This window comes from Prunus avium, chromosome 1 (assembly GCF_965620075.1).
Source record: "Prunus avium chromosome 1, drPruAviu1.hap1.1, whole genome shotgun sequence".
Classification (NCBI taxonomy): domain Eukaryota; kingdom Viridiplantae; phylum Streptophyta; class Magnoliopsida; order Rosales; family Rosaceae; genus Prunus; species Prunus avium.
In genome coordinates this window covers 45,487,811-45,504,322 of record NC_142284.1, presented here as the reverse complement: position 1 = coordinate 45,504,322, position 16,512 = coordinate 45,487,811, and the positions used below count along the sequence as shown (strand labels likewise).

General features: G+C 34.9%; 3 protein-coding genes across 3 annotated transcripts; 2 read left to right on the top strand and 1 right to left on the bottom strand.

Moving 5' to 3' along the window:
* Positions 1-19: 19 nt before the first annotated feature.
* On the bottom strand, positions 20-4,448 carry LOC110754643 (DEA(D/H)-box RNA helicase family protein). Its single transcript, XM_021955743.2, has 8 exons — positions 3,958-4,448; positions 3,562-3,837; positions 2,763-3,086; positions 2,030-2,221; positions 1,776-1,931; positions 1,224-1,645; positions 925-1,082; positions 20-547 (listed from the first exon to the last, which is right to left on the bottom strand). Exons 1-8 carry the CDS (start codon positions 4,324-4,326, stop codon positions 207-209), a joined length of 2,238 nt encoding a protein of 745 aa, XP_021811435.2. The 5' UTR covers positions 4,327-4,448; the 3' UTR covers positions 20-206.
* Positions 4,449-6,236: 1,788 nt separating this feature from the next.
* On the top strand, positions 6,237-8,304 carry LOC110754648 (Pentatricopeptide repeat (PPR-like) superfamily protein). The gene has a single exon (XM_021955749.2). It carries the CDS (start codon positions 6,293-6,295, stop codon positions 8,138-8,140), a length of 1,848 nt encoding a protein of 615 aa, XP_021811441.2. The 5' UTR covers positions 6,237-6,292; the 3' UTR covers positions 8,141-8,304.
* A 4,170-nt stretch (positions 8,305-12,474) lies between these two features.
* LOC110762767 (kelch repeat-containing protein At3g27220-like) lies at positions 12,475-16,124 on the top strand. The gene is made up of 4 exons (XM_088247566.1): positions 12,475-12,605; positions 13,625-13,804; positions 15,086-15,315; positions 15,818-16,124. Exons 2-4 carry the CDS (start codon positions 13,712-13,714, stop codon positions 15,870-15,872), a joined length of 378 nt encoding a protein of 125 aa, XP_088103692.1. The 5' UTR covers positions 12,475-12,605; positions 13,625-13,711; the 3' UTR covers positions 15,873-16,124.
* The last annotated feature ends 388 nt before the right edge of the window (positions 16,125-16,512 follow it).

The window sequence follows — 16,512 nt, the reverse complement described above, 5'->3', positions numbered from 1 at the left end:
CATATCGATCAGCGATTAATGAAGTTTTAAGATATTGCCAGTATATATTACAAAGAATAATAATAATAACCTAAAGTGATACTCCAGATTGTTTGAGGTAACTCGAACCTTTTTCTAAAGCTTTTGTAAGGGGTAAAGCGCTCTAAAGTTGTTCAAATACAAAACAAATTCAATGAGGGGAAAAGAAAAAAATGAGAAAGACTTAATTATGAGTGCATGGAACTTAACAATTTGAGAGCCAAAGCTTCTTGTTCCGCTAAAGATACTGAGTCAGGCTTGAACCCCAGTTTATCCTTACTTTCTTCTCTCTCACCCTCATCATCACTATCAAAGTATATCTTTGACCTCTTGTGGGGTCGATCCTCAGATGGCTCTCCTTCTGAATCAGAAAGATCACCATCCTCCTCTTCTTCTATATTTCCTCTCTTCTGCTTCATCTTATCCTTCATTCGTTTTTCACGGCGACGCTGGCGGTCCAAATCCTTGTCTTCCTTGTCCACCTTCTTCAAATCTTCTCTAAGCTTCTTATAATATTCGATTTTCTTGTCTGCACCAAACATACGAAATGTAAGGACAACACTTTCTCCAGAATAGGACACAAAAATTCATAATATGTATTTCTTTTCTTCTTTTCTTTGGGTCAAATTCATAAATCTATTTCTATTTAGCTCAATTGCTCATTTCGATGGAAGGGCACCACCCCAATTATACGTCATGTTTATAATATTTCCAAGGCAAGGCAAGTAATCGGCAAATAAAGGTAAAACGCCATCTTTTTTCCACACACCTCAAGGTTTAGTTATTTTCTGCTTTTATTCCCCAGCGAACAATTCTTCAGATCATAGCAATGTCTTCCACCAATTACTTCTTGGCACATTATTCTGGTTTTATTTTTGTTCGAAATTACAGATTTATAATACATACCTTCAATCTGATCAAGCAGGCCACTGACATTTTTGGTGTCAGCCAGCTTCGCTAGTGGCGGTAGTGTGTTGCCTTCCTCGTCAAAGACGACTCTAGTTCCCACTGGCCTATTGATATTGATCTTTAACTTCTTCTTCTTCGAAATCCGAGTTGCCAGTCTACAAGGGAAAAAACGAATAATGAACTCAAATTTCGCTAACAAAATAGAAAGCAAATGACACATAATATGTCAGTCAGAATTTTGTAAGCTAATTTTTTGGGTTGAAACATGCATAAAACGTAATAGACAAGCAACTTACATAAGATCTCCAATTTTTCTTCCTTCCTCCTCTGCCTCATTTTCTCTATCATTTGTTAGAAGAGCATCTTTCTCCCCCTCTTCCTTAAAATCACCAATATCAAGCTCCTCTTTAGGAAGCTCCAATTCATGTTCCTTGTCCAAAATTTCTGGTTCAACAATGGGTGATAGTTTGGACATTTTCTTTGACTTGATTTTCGTGCTTAAAAAACGGATTTTGGGGGTCATTGGTAGACCTATTGATGCTGAAAATTCATCAATTGGTAGTTTCATAACATCAAAAATCTCTTTGTCCTTCTGATTGTGAACCGACTTCAGATACGTGATAAAGGCCCTTTTAGCCAGACCCTGAAGCGTATCTGGGTACTTGACTAGCAAAGCTGCTAACAACCCAGACACCGGTTGCATTCGTCCCTCGTTATGCTAAGAAAGAATTTTTAAACAGCTAAATTAGCCCAGCCCACAAATCAAAATGGGAAAAATGAAAATAAAAAGTGGATAATAGACTCCCCACCCAAAACAAAACAAAAAACAAAAAAGAAAGAAAGAAAACCTTTAATTTCTTTATGGGTATTTTTGCTGCTTGTAATTTATCAAGCATTTTTTCTTCTGAAGGCGTCAGGAATAAAACTGATCGCCCAGAAGAATCATAGCGAGCAGTTCGGCCAACTCTATGTATGTAAGATGCAACATCTTCTGGACAATCCACCTGCACATAGGAAAAAGTATTTTACAAAGGAAAAAAAACTGTGACCCCAGTCAACTGATATTTTGCTTATTTATGTTATAATATAATAACCCAGTCACCTGAACAACCCAGTCAACTGCCTTGTTGAAATCAAGGCCTCTTGAAGCCACATCAGTCGAGAAGAGAACTGAATGCTTTTCAGAAAACTGTAAGTATGTTCCCATTCGTCCCTCTTGCTTCATCTTACCATGAAGACACTTCAAGGGTGTTCCAGGACGGAGCTTCTTAAATGCTTCAAAGACAAATTTTACCTATTAAAAAAGCAATTCAACATCATCAAGAAGTAAAATTGGAGGTGAAACATGCACCCCAATTATGAAACTGAGTAAATTTGGGGTGAGTGAGACCAACACAATTTGGAGTAAGAGAAGAAATTTCTTTGTACTAAATGACTCAAGCAACTTAGGAGAATGCTATATTCATTATACATATATGTATGTATGTCTACAAAGATCATAAACTGGAATTTAATGATATGATCAAAATTTCCAAGCTGACTTGTGCAGAGAAGAGGGAGGGAGTTAACAGCAATATATGATCTACATGGAGAACAATGAATTCAAACTCTAAAGACCTGTTGAAGTGTGCATCTGTTGATTCAAGTTCAAAGTTCATTCATTGAACTAGATAATTGATTCAGTTGGCCACATTGACTGATTTGCCATTACAAGGGCTTAAGCTGGCCTCAAACAACCAGATGAACTCAGATGTTGCATATATTATGCAGACATTATCAGGCATGAAATATAGGCATCTGAGCTACAAGGACATAATTCAAAAACAAAACTGCACCTGTTTTCGGGTTGATAGAAACACTAAAATTCTAGAATTTAGGTGTGTCTTTATGAAGCTCCACAGCAGGTCTAACTTTTGGTCAAGAGGAACGATGATTGCCATTTGCTGCAAATTCTTGGGAGTGGCTGTCACAGACTTCTCATGCACACTGAGATACTCTGGATCCTTCAAACTGAGTCTTGCAAGATGTTGAACCGACTTTGTTTGAGTTGCTGAGAACAGAAAGGTTTGTCTTCTGTTGGGTAGCTGTGAAATGATTGCATTCAGCGTCGCCTCAAATCCCGAATCAAGACAACGGTCTGCCTCATCAAGGACCAAAACCTGTTCCCTGACCGGGAAAGTCCACCCAAATCAGCAGGAAAATAGACAGAACATGTGTGTGTATAGATATAGATATAGATATATATACACTGGATAAGACTTCTAGGTCAGCAGGAAATGGCTTGAATGCATAAAGAAGAATCAGGCATAACAAACTTCTAGGTCGAACAATAATATTGTACAATGGAGAAAGACTATTGGTATGCATGCAGAAAAATAAGAATTAATAATCAAGAAAACACCTTCTATGAAAAAAGAAGAAGCTGAAAATCTGGAATAAATGGCAAATGTATGTGACAAAGTTAATCAGACCAGGAAATAGCAGAATTAGAAAGTAAATCTGATAACCCTCATCAGCATATTCAAAATCATACTTCCGATAGACGATATAGCACTATGGGTTGGAAACAGATTTCTGAGAATATACCATTTACCCCTCAAATTTCAAAAAGAAGAAGAGGAGGATAAATTAGACCTGAAGCTGTGAACAATCAAAATTTGGAGTTTCATCCATGTGCTGAAGAAGCCGGCCAGGAGTGCAAACCAGTATGTTCAGCTCATTTACGCGCTCCTTCTCTGCTTCAACATCTCTGCGACCACCAATTAGGAGGCCAGCACTAAAATTATGGTGCTTCCCAACCGCTTTTAACACATCAAAAGTTTGACTAGCTATTTCCCTTGTTGGAGATAGTATGATGCTGCCTACCCCATCCTGAGGACACCATCTCTCTCTATACAATTTTTCCACAAGCTGAAAGAGAACAAAATTAAAATATGATAGGGCATCAAAGGAGGGTTCTTTTATAACCATTGAAAAATGCCTACAGACTGACAGAGAAAGAAAGGAAATTTTGAACACATCCCAACTTACCGGTATAACAAAAGCCAGAGTCTTTCCCGAGCCAGTCTTGGCGGCACCAAGAATATCTCTGCCACATAGAGCGTGGGGCAAAGACGCCCTCTGAATATCGGTCATTTCGATGTACTTGGATTGGCGTAAGGCGTCCTTGGTCTTCTTAGAGATGGGCAACTGGTCGAACCTGGTGGCACCAGCGTAGCGCGAGAAGATTGTGGGGCCGACGCGGCCGACGGGGGCGTCGGAGGGCAAAGGAGGAAGAGACATGGGGTTGGAGCCACATTCGGGTTGCTGGGATTCAATCCATGATTTCAGAAGCTCGATTTCTTGGAGCTCCGAAAGTTCCTTTTGCTTGCGGGAGGTCTTTGATATGGGTTTTCTCATTGTGGCTGGCTGTGTTTCAACTTCCGACTGGAAGAGAGACAGATGCTAGGTTTTTGGGTTTTAGAAAGAAAGCGGCGAGAGCGCTTCGGTAGTGACAAGGGTTTAAGCGTTTCCTTTCTGTTGAACAAAAAAACAAAAAAACACTTTTCCTTTCTAAATTCTAACGACGAAAAGAAAGTTGTAATTTTTCGTTTTGGGTGATTCTCCAATAAGTATTTTATGTTAAGAATTTGTTACATATTCTTAATTTTGGGCATTCGATTGCATTTATTAATTGTGTTGATAATATTTTAAATGCAATTCAATAGTTGAAATTAGAAGTATGTAACCAATTCTTAACATAAATATTTATTGGAGAATCTCCGTTTATATACTACATACATTTTTTTTTAGAGAGAATTATTATTATTTTAAATCAATTCTAATTAATTAGGTAGTTCTAAACTTATCAAACCAAAAAGGGAAGAAAAAAAAAATTGTGGCTTGACAAACTCAGTATGCTTCTGTTTATTTGCATCCGTGTTTGATTTTCCTCATCATTCATTGTTCAATTAACAAAATTACAACATTACCTTTGATTAATTTTGGTGCTGCACATTAGTTTTTTCATAACTAAAATAAAGAACAAAACTGACTAAGAAGAAACCCTTTCCTTGCTCCAAAAAAAAAGGGAAGAAGAAGAAGCCCTTTCATCTCCACCAAAAATTGAAGAAAAATATAATAAATTAATGATATGTTTAGAGTGCTGCTATTTCCACCCCTCTGTCTTATTTTCCCACTCACCTTATCTTCCAACCCATCATGTAAATTTGAAAAGAACACAATCCTATTTTTCCACCCACCATTATTCCTAAAATGCCATTTTAATTATTAATTCAACCAAGATAAAGTAAAATATTAATAATAAAATAACATAGAAATAAAATATAAACAAGTTTCTCTCCTTCTCTCCCCACCTTCCTGACCCACCCCAACCCTTGAAGCCCTCAAGCCTAGCCATCATTCCCTCCCCCACCCCCTTTAGCCTCCATAATTCCCTCTCTATACACTCATTAGATAACTCTTCTTTATTATTATTGCTTTCTCTGCTCCTTCTTCTAAAATGCGTATTGTTGGGTCCTCCAATTTTCTGCAAACCAGAGCCTCCATTGTCTTCCTCCTCATAGGAATTTGGATTCTAGAAGAGTGAGCTTCAATTTTTCTCAAAAAAATTCAAATTGTGGGCAATTTTTTCTTCCTGAAAGAAAGAGAAAAATGAGAATTTCTTTCTTTTATTACTTGTTATATTTATGTGTGCCTGACTTGGTCTTGCTTAAAAATCGAGTAAAGTTTCAAGCTTTCATGGTGGCAACATCATCTTAAGCTTTCCTTCAAGATTTGGTTCAGCTACCAAAAGCCCCAACAATCTTAAATGTTTCCTAGTCTGTTGAACAAGACTCATAAATAAGTGCTGCAGGGGAATGGTGGCTAGGGTTGCTTAGGGGTGGCTGTAGAGATTCCAAGGATGGGTTGGGGGTGGCTTGGGAAAGGGAGACATAAGGAGAGAGATTTTTTTTCATAACGAAAATCTTATTTTATTATTTTATTTTATTTTAAGGAGAGTTTGAGGTTTTTTCCCCAAGTCCTTAAAAGTAATTTTACAAAGGGGTAAACTTGTCTTTAAAACTTTGATTATAAGATGGGTGGAAAAATAGGACAGATGGATGGAAATAGCAGCACTCTATTTATTAGTCAATCTTACCACAAAGAATTGGACGTCAAGTGGCATTCGTTTTGACCGATATTTCTATGTCCTTGAATTTTCCAAGTTTAGAAAAATAAACAAATAATTTCCGAGTGTCACATTACTAGTGGCTCGTAAGATTTACACGCATGGCAAAATCCAGTAGGGGATAAGGTATATATGTAGTGTAGGAGAAGAAAGCCACATCTCAGTCCCACTCATTTCATTGAAGCCTTATCTGCAATGGCCATCTCCAGTTCTGCTGCAAGTTCGGCAGATTGGTATTTGGCTTGCGTGATATCATGCAGAGAAACCCACAAATTCAACTTCTTCACATCCTGCAAAACGAGTTCCTCGTTTTCCATCCCCTGCTATAATCTCCGAGTTTTCAATGTAAATTCTTCAGGTTGTCACTCTCCGATCTTAGAAGACGAAGCATCCACCACTTTGCCAGTCATTGAATTGGACCTGAAGTTTCCAGATCCCCAAGAAGAATTTTCAACCCCGGGTGCTGATAACTTGAACGATTTTGTATGTGGGTTGTTTCAAGATCGTCAGACTGAAGAATTTGCCTATGAACAGTATGAGAAAGCGAAAAAGAAGAGGCCAGAATTCATACCAAACAAATCAACATTTGATCATCTAATAAGGTATTTGATACGTTCCAAGAAATGGGGTTCAATGCTTTCAGTTTGTGATGATTTTAAGAATTACCATGTACTGCCTGATAGTTATACTTGCTCTAGGCTGATCGCTAGCTGCATTAGAGCTAGAAAATTCAAAATGGTTAGGACTTTGCTTGAAGTATTTAAGGCTGATGATGATGTTGCTGTCCCGGCCTTTGATTCGGCAATGAGAGGCTATAATGAGCTTCATATGTTCAAAAGTACAATTTCTCTGTTTGAACGAATGAAATCTAATGGAATTGTTCCAAATTCTGGATGTTATTGCCGGATCATGGAAGCTTATTTCAAGAAAGGCGACAGTAGAAAAGTTGTTGAATTGTTTCATGAATTAGGAAGTAGGCAATTGGATTTGACCCCATTTTCAACTCAAATATACGGAATTCTATGTGAGTCACTGACCAAATTGGGACAGCCTTTTGAAGCTCTGGAAGTTTTTAGAAGTAGGACAAAGGAAGGAATTTCTTTAGACTCTTCAAAGATCTACTCTGTGTTGATTAGCTCATTCGCGAGCATCCGAGAAGTGGAGGTGGCTGAAGAGCTTTTTGAGGAAGCGGAGACCAAGAAAATGTTGAGGGATCCGTCTGTATTTTTAGGACTTATATCAATGTATGTGGAAACAGGGTTGACACAGAAAACTCTTGGAGTAGTTAAGGCGATGAAGGGTGCAAATATCAGAGTTTCGGACAATATATGCTGCGCAGTTGTTAGTGGCTTCTCCAGGAAAAACAGGTTGCTGACTGCGGTAAAAGTTTTCAAAGATTTGGTGCTAATGGGATGTGAGCCAGGACAAGTGACATACGCGTCGATTATCAATGTATATTGTCGTCTGGGGCTTCACTCCAAGGCTGAAATGGTTTTTAGAGAGATGGAGGAAAAGGGGTTTGATAAATGTGTAGTGGCTTATTCTAGCATGGTTGTAATGTATGGGAAAACAGGAAGGCCAAGAGATGCAATGAGACTTGTGGCGAAGATGAAAGAAAGAGGGTGCAAGCCAAATGTATGGATTTACAATTCTTTGATGGATATGCATGGAAGGGATAATAATTTGAGGCAAGTTTCAAAGCTATGGACAGAAATGAAGCGAAGGAAGGTAGCACCAGATAAAGTAAGCTACACAACTGTTATAGGTGCTTACAACAAGGCAGGGGATTTTGAAATGTGCATGAGATATTACCATGAGTTTAGGATCCATGGGGGTGTTTTAGACAAGGCCATGGCTGGAATAATGGTTGGGGTTTTCTCGAAAACGGGTCGAGTTGATGAGTTGGTGAAGCTTCTGCGAGATATGAAATCAGAAGGAACAGGGTTAGATGGGAGGCTTTATCGGTCAGCCTTGAATGCTTTGACAGATTCTGGGCTGCAAACGCAGGTCAAATGGTTGCAAGGTAGCTTTAAGGTGACCTAGTCTTGATAAGGGTTTGTATGACTGTACAGATTGAATTCCAGTGTTGGGCACAAATGCTCTGTTTCAAGTACTCTGTTATGCTACAACTTCATTAGGATTTCTTTCTTTTTCTTTCAATTGAAACCTGAAAATTAATTTGCATATATATACTGAAATTTGTTACACTAGGCACCATCATTTTATGTACTTAATATTTCAATGTGGAATTTACACATTAAATAAATATAAATCATGATTTTTTTTGTTTGTGAATCATGAGTTATATTTACACATTAAATTTACACATCATTTCATTATTTTGTTAGTATTTAGCGTTGTTTTGTTTTGTTCCAATATTATTTCAACTGTCCTGCTTTTGATTTTTTACTTTTCCTAAGGGGAATGCTAGCAAAATTATTTTGTAATTGCACAACGTCTAACAAACGATGGGCGCCATGGTTATCCTCGCAAAATATACAAAACAAACCAAAATGAAGTAAGTAAAACTTGAATATGAGGCACTCGACAGAAACAAAACAACAACAACAACAACAAAGTTAGAGAGAAGGTTGCTAGCATTTCCAAAAGAAGTTACACTTTTGAATTTTAAATAATACAGCCGCACGAATATATTGTTTAAAAAAATATTTAAAAATTATAGCCGCGTTATTATACGCTTTAAATATAGACGAATATCTTGATAAAAAAAAATTTATATATACGAATATTTAAAAATTATGAACGCACCGCTATACTCTTAAATATATTCAAATATATATATATATACTGGGATCCTTTTTTTCTTTTAAATTTTTTCACCGATTTTCGTTTATCGATAAGAGTAGTTTATAGCATTACCCATTACTATTAGGCCATTACCCGAATCTCTATTGTCCCTGTTTAATTTTTCATTTTTCCACAGTTATTACCCATATAATGAATTTAGCACATTCACATTTAATACTGTATTATACAGATATGTATGTACGTATTTTTCAAAAACACATCCGTGTTTTGTACATGTCTTAAAGACCCAGTAAAATTCTTGTTTAAAAAAAAAAAAAAGCAAACATACAATACTCATATTGTACATGTACGTACATATTTCTCATGTTTAATACACTTATTTTTTACAAAATTTTCAATAAGACACAAAAAATTCATGTATTATACAAATAATTCTCACATATTATTGAATAAAAATAATATATGTTTAAAAAAATTATATAATGGCCGATTAATATCTGCTTTGGATATGTTGAAACAAGCAAATTAATATCTCTAAGTATAAACTAATGCAACAAGGAGGGTGCTTTTTCCTTTATTTTTTTATCTATTAACTAGTTTCACCGCGCGTCTATATTAAATATAATGTATTTAAATAGTATAGCCAATCGGCTATACTACAATTTTTTTTAACGTGTATAGACGGGCGGCTATACTTATTTTGACACGCGGCGCCTAATCGATTTTTTATTAAAGTGTATAGCCGAGCGGCTATACTTAGTGTTTTTAGTTTTTTTTTAAATAGTATAGCTGGCTATACATATTTTGACACGTGGCACCTGGGGGCTGTGCAGCGACGCTCCCTTTTTAAAATAAAGCGTCTAGCCGAGCGGCTATACGCGATTATTTATTTATTTTAAAAATAGTATAGCCGAGCGGCTTTACTGGGTTTTTTTAAATATATTTTAATTGCCTTTAATAAATAGTATATTCGTGCGGCTATACACACACTCTCTCTCTCTCTCTCTCTCTCTCTCTCTCTATATATATATATATATATATATGCTGGGATCCTTTTTTTCTTTTAATTTTTTTCCCCGATTTTCGTTTATCAATAAGAGTAGTTTATAGCATTATCCATTACTATTAGGCCATTACCCGAGTCTCTATTGTCCCCGTTTAATTTTTTATTTTTCTAGAGTTATTACCCGTATAATGAATTTAGCACTTTCATGTTTAATACGGTATTATGTGCATATATACATATTTTTCAAAAATACATTTGTTAAAATTCACATCTTTGAAAAAAGACATGGCCCCAAATCGCTAGGGGTCACTCTTTTTTATAAAAAAAAAAAAGTACAGCTGCGCAGTTATACTCGGTGTTTTAATTATTTTTAAAAATAGTATAGTCGCTCAGGTCTACTTATTTTGACATGTGGCGCCTAGGTGCTGTGCAACTACTCTGTTTAAAAAAAAATAAAGAGTATCGCCGAGCGGCGATACTCGATTATTTATTTATTTATTTTAAAAATGGTATATTCGCACAATTTTACTGTATTCTTTTTTATATATTTTAATAGCCTTTAATAAATAGTATAGCCATTATTCATAAGAATAGTTTAATAGCCTTTAAATTTTTTCCCTGAGTTTCGTTTATCGATAAGAATAGTTTATAACATTATTCATTACTATTAGGCCATTACCCAAATCTTAATTGTCCCCATATAATTTTTAACTTTTCCATAATTATTACCCATATAATGAATTTAGCACTTTCACGTTTAATACTGTATTATATATGTACGTATGTATTTTTTAAAAATACATCAATTTTTTGTACACGTTTTAAAGACTTGGTAAAATCACGTTTTTTTTAAAGCAATGTACAATACTCGTATGGTACATGTATGTACATATTTCTCATGTTTAATACACTTATTTTTTACAAACTTTTCAATAAAACACACAAAATTAACGTATTATACAAATAATTATCACATATTACTGAATAAAAATTAAATAGTGGCCAATTAATATATGCTTTGAAAATGTTGAAACTGACACATTAATATCTAAAGTATAAACTAATGCAACAAGGAGTGTGCTTTTTTATTAATTTTTTATTTATATAATCGTATAGCCGGGCGGCTATACTTGGTGTTTTTTTATTGTTTTTTAAAAATCGTATAGCCGCGCGGCTATACCGTTTAAATATAACGCATTTAAATAGTATAGCCGGGCGGATAGACTGATTTTTTTTAAAAAAAATTGTATAGCCGCTCGGCTATACTTGTTTTGACACGTGAAGCCTAATCACTATTGGTTCTCTTTTTAAAAAAATAGTACTGCCGCTCGGCTATACTCGGTGTTTTAATTGTTTTGTAAAAAATAGTATAGCCGCCCGGCTATATCGTTTAAATATAATGTATCTAAATTGTATAGCCGGATGGCTATATACTATGAGTTTTTTTAAAAAAAATATTATAGCCACGCGGCTATACGGATTTTGACACGTAGGCACTATACTGCTATTCCTTTTTTTAAAAAGAAAGAGTATAGACGTACGACTTGATTTTTCATTATTATTTTTTCAATAGTATAGCCTCTAGTCGTTACTGGGTTTTTTTTTAATTGCCTCTAATAAAAAGTATAGTCGTGAGGCGATACTCTATATATATATACTGGGATGCCTTTTTTATTTTACATTTTTTTCCTGATTTTCGTTTGTTGATAAAAGTAGTTTATAGCATTATCCATTACTATTAGGCCATTACCCGAGTCTTTATTGTTCCCATATAAGTTTTTACTTTTCCATAGTTATTACCCTTATAATGAATTTAGAACTCTCACGTTTAATACTATACACGTATGTATGTATTTTTCAAAAATACATTAGTGTTTTGTACACGTCTTAAAGACTCGGTAAAATTCACGTTTTAAAAAAAAAGCAAATGTACAATACTCATATTGTACATGTACGTACTTATTTCTATATTTAATACACTTATTTTTCACAAAATTTTCAATAAGACACACAAAATTTACGTATGATACAAATAATTCTCACATATTATTGAATAAAAATTATATTAAAATATTATATAGTGGCCGATTAATATCTGCTTTAGATATGTTGAAATTAGCAAATTAATATCTCTAAAAGTATATAGAAGGTGCTTTTTTCTTAATTTTTTATTTATTAAATAGTAAAGCCGCCCGGCTATACCGCTTATATGAGATTGTTGATATGCGTTGGCCTATATTGGGGCTTGCACTGATTGCTGATTTCCTCTGGGCTTCCTCGCCTTGTTTTGCTAATTCCTATATTTCCATTGCCTCCAATTGGCTTCTCTCCTTGATATTTGAAAACCCATGTCTTTGTACTTTTACTTTTATTTATTTTTATATTATTCCATTTATTTAAGTTTACAATGTAAATAAGAAATTACCCCTTATTTGGATTCAAATAAAAATACTAGAAAATCAAATTCCCACCAAATCAAAATATGAAAATTCAATTTTAGTGCACAATACTATTTAGGCTAAAAATGATGGCTCATTAAGTCAATATATATTTCATACTAAAATCCCATAAAATCAAGTTTTCTTATTTGATGAGTAAGGAACAAAAACCGCCAAAAATTATTTTGAGAAAATAATTATTCCGAAAAAATATTTTTCATACTTAATATTGGACCTCCTCTAAAAAAATTCTGGGTCCGCCAGTGCCAAGAAGACTGACGACGAACCCGGAAAGGTTTGTTTGGCTCTTTGTTATCATCTTGTTGAAATCTTGCGTTTTTATGTGAATTCTCATCTGGGTATTGGTTGGCTTATGTCAAAACGGGGAAAAAAATTATGCTTTTTATTGTTTCGTTGTTTTGTTGAAGCTCATTCGTGCTGGTTCAGGATTTTTCATGTGAATTTGATCTCAGTATTGTCTGATTTGTGAGGAAATGTGCCTTTTTAGTTTGTTTGGTTGCTATATTGAAACTGATTTTGCTGCTGAGTTTGTATGAATATTTTAGTCGCGGTCTTATTTAGTGTGTTAAAGTGTTTCGCAAAGGAATTGGTGCTTTTATTTCTTGATGTGAGAGTTGGTTAATCATTGAAGCTCATTGTTGGTTGTTGTACATTGTGATTAGTGTTTCTGTGGATTTCAACGAGCTACTTCACCCCCATTGTTGTGGGTTTTTTCTTCTTCATGTGAATTCTTACCGGCGGTTTGTGAAACATTGTGGAAAATGAAAAAAAAAAGTTTGCTAGGTTGCTTTGTTGAAGTTCATTGTTGCTTATTTGATTAGTTTTTGCAGATTTCAAATTTGTTTTTGTTGTGGGTGCTGAGAAGATGCCATAGAAGAAAACGGATATAAGATTTTGGATATTAGTATATTCAAATTTGATTTAGTTTTTGCGCATTTCAAATTTGATTTTGTTATGAAATTGCATGAACTGCTATTCTTTATTTTGAGCTTTTTGGATGATTTTCTGGTTCCACTTGAAAAGCAAAGTGAAGATTTCATGAATTTGGGTTTCTGTTATTGGGCATATGAGTAAATTCTGTACCTATTAGAAAAACAATGGTCCTGTTATTGGAGCTTAATTCCATCCATAATGGGTTAAGCAGAAGTGAATTTCCACTTTTATGAAACCAATGCGTTGTCCTTTCACATATGTTCTAGAACTTTTTCCTGGTATGTTAAATTAATGGCAAATAAAGTTCTAACTGATCCTTGTTTCAGCTCTGAATATTGACCGCTATTCTGTTACCTTTAGGTAAATCATAAAAACAATACTGCTCCTGGTTGAGTTTTATCAGCAACTTTGGCTGATTTGCCTGGACCAGAATTAAAATGGGAAAAGATGGCTGCTACACCTGTAGCTCGCTTGGATGGGGTGGCTATACAGATAAAGAATCTTCTATTCGTGTTTGCTGGATACAGTACCATTGATTATGTGAGAACCTTGTATTGCTCCTTAACTAAATTGTTTTTTATATTGTTCATGCTAGCTGTCTCTACTGAATTTTTCAGGCTATGTCCTGTTTTATTTATTAAAATGGTCTGTTGCTTATTTTTTAACATCCAAATTTTCATGATTTAGCACATTACTTTTAACTTAACCCCTTTGAAATGACTACTGTATAGATTAGTCTTACATTTTCTTGAGATCTTGTTTTAGCTGATGCTATGGGAATTCTATCTTCTTTTGTATTTGGGAAATGAACTGATTTAATGTAGCCCCTTAACGAAATAAATTGTTGATGCTTCTGTGCAAATAACTTTTAAGATAAATAAAGAATAGCCATGCGCATTATTTTGTGGGTTATGGAACTTTTGGAAGTGAAGGTTGACTAGTATGACACACATGTACTCAATATGAATATTCACACTGTATATGTTATTAGCTACATTTGCAAGAAGAAATTATAAAATTAAAAAAAAACAAACAAACAATGAAATCATCTAGAAACTAGAAATGGTTCTAGATTTGTTTAGCACTATTGTTGGGGGATGAATTTGTTGAAGAGGTGGTTGTATCACAAACTGCTACATGAGAGAGAAGGGTTTCTATTATATGGAGCATGCAGAGAATTGGATAAGAATATCAAGATTTAAAAGAAGATGTTTGGGTTGCAAGTGGATTAGGAATTGCTAGGAGTAGCTATCAAGGCAAATCGAAGATTGTAGTACAAACTGCTCAGGGTAATCCTTGTTCGTTAAATTTTTGGAATCCGGTAGTTAAAAAGTGAGATTAGAAGGGTTGAAAAGGGTGTGTTTTTATGGGTTCTTACTTTGACTTAATTGTATCGAGTAGAACTGTGGTGTCTTTATGGGAATCTATGTCAAAGAGTTTTAGGATATTGCCTTTAGTTTAATTTATCTTGATTTTGTGGGTATTATGAAATAGTTGTAAATTTATTCTGTAATTTTCTGCATTGTCTTTTTTTATTATAGAGAGACACGTTATCACATATTTTTTACTCTATTTTTTCGAATTAGATTATAATGTTTACTACCAAAAAAAGAAGAAGAGGAAAATCACAAACTGCTTCATGACTGGTGACATCAATGAATTGGGCCTCAACTCAACTGCTGGGGATAGATCAGATCCTACCGCTTATGTGGAACTATGTTAAACATGTTTTATTATATTCACTCGTTCACCAAAACTGAAAAGATTCACCCTCCCTTCTTATGTTAATGGGCTGTCCTTTCTGTTTATTGTTTACTTTAGGTACATTCACATGTTGATATCTACAATTTCAGTGATAATACATGGGGAGGAAGATTTGATATGCCAAAAGAAATGGCACATTCGCATCTAGGAATGGTAACCGACGAAAGGTACATATACATTGTCACAGGACAGTATGGGCCACATTGCAAAGGGCCCACTGCCCATACATTCGTGCTTGATACTGAGACAAAGCAGTGGCGGGACATGCCCCCTTTACCAGTTCCTAGGTTTGTTTTTGCCTTAATAAGATTGCATAGAATGAAGTGTATGTTTCTGTTGTTAAATGTTGTGTGATACTGAAATCGATCACTGTGTATTCCTGTATTGTGCTGCGTGCATACACATGTTTGTGAATGAGAATGTCATTTATACCATGTCTTTCTGTCATTTTGCTCGTATTTAATACCCCCTGATTTCATTGTAGGATATCTGTTTATACATGTATATATTATGGATGTATTTGTGTATTTGTGTGTGCTCATGTATATATATATATAGGGTAGTGTAGCTGAGCCCAGATATCAGGATTAAGGCTTTGTTGAGTTGTAGCCTTTGTTCGCTGGTTTCTACTTAGCTCACAGGAATTTTTTGTACTGATGGTGTGAACTGGAAAATCTATTTGTTAGTGTAAGGTTTCATTAGTAAGTATTTGTAGTCCAAAACAAATCATATAATTTTTCTTCTGTAGTTCATGGGTAGATTGAATGGTTTTAATTTAGTATTTTTCAGGTTCGCACCAGCAACTCAACTTTGGAGAGGTAGACTACATGTAATGGAGAGGTAGATCATTGGAGTCTTGCTGTTAAAGATGGAAAAGCATTAGAAAAGGAATGGAAGACTGAAACATTCCCAGGGGTGGACCTCATAGGTCTGTCCACTGTTTTATTCTTGCTGCGTTTATGTAACTAAGCATTTCATCATGGGAGATCTTGGTGGAATTCCCGCATATGAAATTGAGCACAATTTTGCATTCATTGGCCTTGAAAGTGATCACATAAAATTAAATCATAAATTTTGAAGTTTTTTTTACCAATAACCATTGTTGAAAGTTGTAGGCAATCTGTTGGTATGAGCGGTCTCTTCTTGATTATTTTCTAGGTCCATCTTTCCGTTTGTGATCTATCAATTCCAGATTCTTTCTTATATGTAGCAATGAGAATAATCCTCTTTGGTGTCTTAGGGCAATAACATAAAGACAAAGATATACACTCCCTGCTTAGAATGTTTATGGAGCTAAACTTGGGGTTCTGGTGTAAGCTTATTGATGTTCAAATTTTGCTGATAGAATTACTTGATCTCCATCACACCTGAAGGGAATAAATGGAGTAACTTCTCTAGAATTTTGTTATCAAAGTCAAGACCACATCAGGTCCCATATCATCTGGAGGCATGCCTGGTCCAGCTTCCTTAAAAAAGTCAAATTC